This window comes from Notolepis coatsorum (assembly GCF_963971535.1).
Source record: "Notolepis coatsorum genome assembly, contig: SCAFFOLD_1704, whole genome shotgun sequence".
In the NCBI taxonomy this organism is placed as follows: domain Eukaryota; kingdom Metazoa; phylum Chordata; class Actinopteri; order Aulopiformes; family Paralepididae; genus Notolepis; species Notolepis coatsorum.
Window position 1 is genome coordinate 31664 of NW_028171180.1, and position 6000 is coordinate 37663.

At 47.8% G+C, this 6000-nt stretch overlaps 1 protein-coding gene across 1 annotated transcript in view; it reads right to left on the minus strand.

Moving 5' to 3' along the window:
* LOC311248325 (basement membrane-specific heparan sulfate proteoglycan core protein-like) overlaps nt 1-5618 on the minus strand; it is a gene marked incomplete at its 3' end in the record, with an annotated part of 35433 nt that extends 29815 nt beyond the window's left edge. The window contains exons 1-3 of the mRNA XM_084339227.1: nt 5500-5618; nt 3169-3296; nt 261-347 (exon numbers count right to left, since the gene is read on the minus strand). Coding sequence (XP_084195353.1) covers nt 261-347; nt 3169-3269 — 188 coding nt within the window. The remainder of the gene's footprint in view (nt 1-260; nt 348-3168; nt 3297-5499) is intronic.
* Between the last annotated feature and the right edge of the window lie 382 nt (nt 5619-6000).

Consider the following 6000-nt stretch of genomic DNA (forward strand, 5'->3'; position numbering starts at 1 on the left):
CATGGACAGTATGTTAGCTGTATGTTAGCTGTATGTTAGCTGCCCTCATGGACAGTATGTTAGCTGTATGTTAGCTGACAGTATGTTAGCTGTATGTTAGCTGGGTGTTAGCTGCCCTCATGGACAGTATGTTAGCTGTATGTTAGCTGACAGTATGTTAGCTGTATGTTAGCTGTATGTTAGCTGACAGTATGTTAGCTGTATGTTAGCTGGGTGTGGGCTGCCCTCATGGACAGTATTCAGGGTTAGGGTTAGCTTACCGCTCACAGTACTGTCCTGTGTATCCAGGTTGACAGGCAGTACACTGGTAACCTCCATTACCAAGACTCTCACAGGTAGGGGAGAACCTGTTACACGTGTTAAACACACACACACACACACAGAAGGGGCTAGTATGTAGTTAGGTAGTAACATGGTTTAACACTGTAATGGTAATTGTTATATGTTACATCATTTGTACAGCCTATTGGACATGTTTCATAGCTAAAATACATATTCTCTTACAGACTAGTTTAATATGTCAACTAGTATAAATGCTCATTGTCACTAGGGCGGCAGTCTGGCGGACCTCAAGGGCCAGGACAGTTTGACCTCAAGGGCCAGGACAGTTTGACCTCAAGGGCCAGGACAGTTTGACTTAGATAGACATTTCCAAGTAAATCACATCTTGTTCTTTTTTTTTCTCTTTTATCTTGACTCCAGCCTTGTCTCAGGGACGACAAACCTTTAGACTTATCTTCTGTTTTTATTCTCTCTTCTATGTTAATAAATCTATGTTTCCTCTTAATGTACGTCATGTCATGTTTCAGTGATGTATTTAATTGTACGTCTGACCAAGGTTCTGTCTCACTTCCTGGTCAGACGCATGTGTACACTTGGTCTCTCATTAGTAACTGAGAACTTTGTCTGTGATCACAGAGAATAAATCTATGTTCATTTTTTTACAACTCGACTCAATCAGAGTTACTCAGCTCATCGTTTCTTCTCTTAGAATAATTTCCACAACAACATGGATCCACCTCAAAGGACATTTTGTCACTATTGACATCACGTTGACGCTGCCTAATATGATATTTTAGAACCTCTATTTTGTGACATACTGTATAAGTCTAGCCCCCCCCATACAACAGGCCTACAACATAGATATGAGTCAGAATAACAGCAAGAATCCAAAGGTTTTAAAGAATCCTTATTGGTAAACCTCCCGCTTACATCACAACACTGGAACCTATTCTACACGTTCAAATGACTGGTTGGTTCTTAGGAATCCTGGATTTAGCTCTGAACCACGAGAAACTGCTTTTTCCTTTGATGCTTCCAACACCTGGAACGCCCTCCGACTGACTCTGAAGCTGAAGGTTCTTCCAACACCTGGAACGTCCTCTGACTGACTCTGAAGCTGAAGGTTCTTCCAACACCTGGAACGTCCTCCGACTGACTCTGAAGCTGAAGGTTCTTCCAACACCTGGAACGTCCTCCGACTGACTCTGAAGCTGAAGGTTCTTCCAACACCTGGAACGTCCTCCGACTGACTCTGAAGCTGAAAGTTCTTCCAACACCTGGAACGTCCTCCGACTGACTCTGAAGCTGAAGGTTCTTCCAACACCTGGAACGCCCTCCGACTGACTCTGAAGCTGAAGGTTCTTCCAACACCTGGAACGCCCTCCGACTGACTCTGAAGCTGAAGGTTCTTCCAACACCTGGAACGCCCTCCGACTGACTCTGAAGCTGAAGGTTCTTCCAACACCTGGAACGTCCTCCGACTGACTCTGAAGCTGAAGGTTCTTCCAACACCTGGAACGCCCTCCGACTGACTCTGAAGCTGAAGGTTCTTCCAACACCTGGAACGCCCTCCGACTGACTCTGAAGCTGAAGGTTCTTCCAACACCTGGAAGGTCCTCCGACTGACTCTGAAGCTGAAGGTTCTTCCAACACCTGGAACGCCCTCCGACTGACTCTGAAGCTGAAGGTTCTTCCGTCTCTCGCTGCGTTTAAAAGTATGATCTCCGACCACCGTGTGTCGACTTGTAACCGTCTTAGCAGAGTGTTTATTCTCTATTTATTGTGTCTATATGTATGAAATTGCTGATAAACTGTGTCTTTGTTTTGTAAGCTCGTCGTCACTGTAAGTGTGTGTTTTGCGAGTTTAAATAAAGGTTTGCAAATGAAACGACCTGATGAAAATGATGTAAAATGTAGCTTGATGGAGTCAAGTCTAACTGTCTTCCTGGTCCGGACCAGTGGGCCGTGTTCATCGTCAAACCCCCGCATGAACACGAACCACGGATTGTAATTACGGAGCAAGTGATTAAAACCCAAACGCAGGCGACTGTAACAGGTAACATTATTATAGGAAGGGTAAGTAAGGTGGGGCAGTTAAAGGAAATTAAGTTAAACCAAATCAAAGGCTCTGTTCACACTGCAGGCCTTAGCGCTCAATTCTGATGTATTGCTCAGATCTATATTAATTTGTATAATTTTGTTTGGCTGTTCACATAATTTTTTATAATTATTATAATCTTTTTAATGTAGCCAATATCAGATTCCAGTGTGAACCGGTCACGCTCCTGAAGTGACCCGCAATGCGCAAATGAACAATAAAAAAACTGTGACAAACGTCAATCTAGACTGAGTGGCGTAAAAGTTGCATAAAAGTCACGTGACTGAGTTCAGACTGAGGTCGCACTGCAGGAAGAATCAGACCTTGTATCTGATTTGGGACCACATATGCAAAAGTGGCCCAAATATGAATGGATGAGATCAGATTCTGTGCTGTTCACACTGTCATGACATGAACACAGACCTGACTCACCTAATAAGCCGGCCTCCACGGCATTACATTAAAAAAATTAAACCATAAACTATGACTTCAGTGTCTCCTCCATGTTTACGTCCATCATCGCTATTGTTCATTTGCTCACGTGGGTCAGTTCAGAAAGAGTGACCGGTTCACACTGGAATCTGATATTGGCCACATTAAAAAAATATATATATATAATAATATTATAATAACAGCCAAACAAAAAAGCGTTAAATCAGAATGGAGCGCTAAAGCTTGCAGTGTGAACGCAGCCTGAATGGCTCTAAGCAGGTATGCTGTACACAACAACACAACAACACAACAACACAACCCGACACGCCATGCGGTGTCACTGCCGGCAAACGCACTTGTTGTCGGCGTCGGTGTGCGGGCAGGCGCACGGCTGGCAGTCCTCCGGTGTGCCGGCGGTCGGGTCGCCGAAGAATCCGGTGGCACATTGCTCACACATCTCCCCCTGGGTGTTGTGGAGGCAGCTCTGGAGGGGGGTACAGGGGGTACACACACGTCAACACCAGGGGTACACACACATCAACACCAGGGGGTACACACACATCAACACCAGGGGGTACACACACATCAACACCAGGGGGTACACACACATCACCACCAGGGGGTACACACACACATCAACACCAGGGGGTACACACACATCACCACCAGGGGGTACACACACATCAACACCAGGGGGTACACACACATCACCACCAGGGGGTACACACACATCAACACCAGGGGGTACACACACATCACCACCAGGGGGTACACACACATCAACACCAGGGGGTACACACACATCAACACCAGGGGGTACACACACATCAACACCAGGGGGTACACACACATCAACACCAGGGGGTACACACACATCAACACCAGGGGGTACACACACATCAACACCAGGGGGTACACACACATCAACACCAGGGGGTACACACACACACATCAACACCAGGAGGTACACACACATCAACACCAGGGGGTACACACACGTCAACACCAGGGGGTACACACACATCAACACCAGGAGGTACACACACACATCAACACCAGGGGGTACACACACATCAACACCAGGGGGTACACACACATCAACACCAGGGGGTACACACACATCAACACCAGGAGGTACACACACACATCAACACCAGGGGGTACACACACGTCAACACCAGGGGTACACACACACATCAACACCAGGGGGTACACACACATCAACACCAGGGGTACACACACGTCAACACCAGGGGGTACACACACATCAACACCAGGAGGTACACACACGTCAACACCAGGGGGTACACACACGTCAACACCAGGGGGTACACACACATCAACACCAGGAGGTACACACACACATCAACACCAGGGGGTACACACACGTCAACACCAGGGGTACACACACATCAACACCAGGGGTACACACACATCAACACCAGGGGGTACACACACATCAACACCAGGGGTAAACACACATCAACACCAGGGGTACAACACACACATCAACACCAGGGGGTACACACACATCAACACCAGGGGGTACACACACATCAACACCAGGGGGTACACACACATCAACACCAGGGGTACACACACATCAACACCAGGGGTACACACACATCAACACCAGGGGGTACACACACATCAACACCAGGGGGTACACACACATCAACACCAGGGGGTACACACACATCAACACCAGGGGTAAACACACACATCAACACCAGGGGGTAAACACACATCAACACCAGGGGGTACACACACATCAACACCAGGGGGTACACACACATCAACACCAGGGGTACACACACATCAACACCAGGGGGTACACACACATCAACACCAGGGGGTACACACACATCAACACCAGGGGGTACACACACATCAACACCAGGGGGTACACACACATCAACACCAGGGGGTACACACACATCAACACCAGGGGGTACACACACATCAACACCAGGGGGTACACAGGTACACACACATCAACACCAGGGGGTACACAGGTACACCCACATCAACACCAGGGGGTACACAGGTACACACACATCAACACCAGGGGGTACACAGGTACACACACATCAACACCAGGGGGTACACAGGTACACACACATCAACACCAGGGGGTACACAGGTACACACACATCAACACCAGGGGGTACACAGGTACACACACATCAACACCAGGGGGTACACAGGTACACACACATCAACACCAGGGGTAAACTCACTCCATCATTCCACCATCACTACTCACTCTGCATCCGTCTAAATAAAAAAATCTGTGGATCAACTCCCGGTGAATGAGGTCAGGTGAACGGGTGTACCTCCCGGTGAATGAGGTCAGATGAACGGGTGTACCTCCCGGTGAATGAGGTCAGGTGAACGGGTGTACCTCCCGGTGAATGAGGTCAGGTGAACGGGTGTACCGTACCGGTGAATGAGGTCAGGTGAACGGGTGTACCTCCCGGTGAATGAGGTTAGGTGAACAGGTGTACCGTACCGGTGAATGAGGTTAGGTGAACGGGTGTACCTCCCGGTGAATGAGGTCAGGTGAACGGGTGTACCTCCCGGTGAATGAGGTCAGGTGAACGGGTGTACCTCCCGGTGAATGAGGTTAGGTGAACAGGTGTACCTCCCGGTGAATGAGGTTAGGTGAACGGGTGGGTGTACCGTACCGTGCAGATGCCCGTCTCAGGGTGGCAGGAGTCCGAGTGCCCGTTGCACTCACACAGCTCGCAGTGCCCCAGGTAGAGGCCTCCTCCGGTCCGCGTGTATCCCGGGCCGCAGTCCTGAACAGAGACCGTGCGCGTTTAGACACCAGATCTTCTAACGGTGGGCTTTCACTACAGCACACTGAGCATATAAGATAAGATAAGACAAGATACGATAAGATATTCCTTTATTGATCACCTTGTAAAAAAAAAATAATAATAAAAATGTGCACTAAGTTCTCTTTTACCTCCTATGTTTATTTCAATCATACATTCATTGTATAGCCACTGTTTATACTGTATATATAGTCCTGTATAGTGTGTGTACATCGTGTCCCATACTTATGTTTATAGTGTCCTATATGTCACTTTATGTTTATATTAGATCTTTTTTTATAGACACCGTGGGAAGGGGGAGACGTCATTTAGTTTCACTGTAGTTTCTTGCACATATTATGAGAAGCG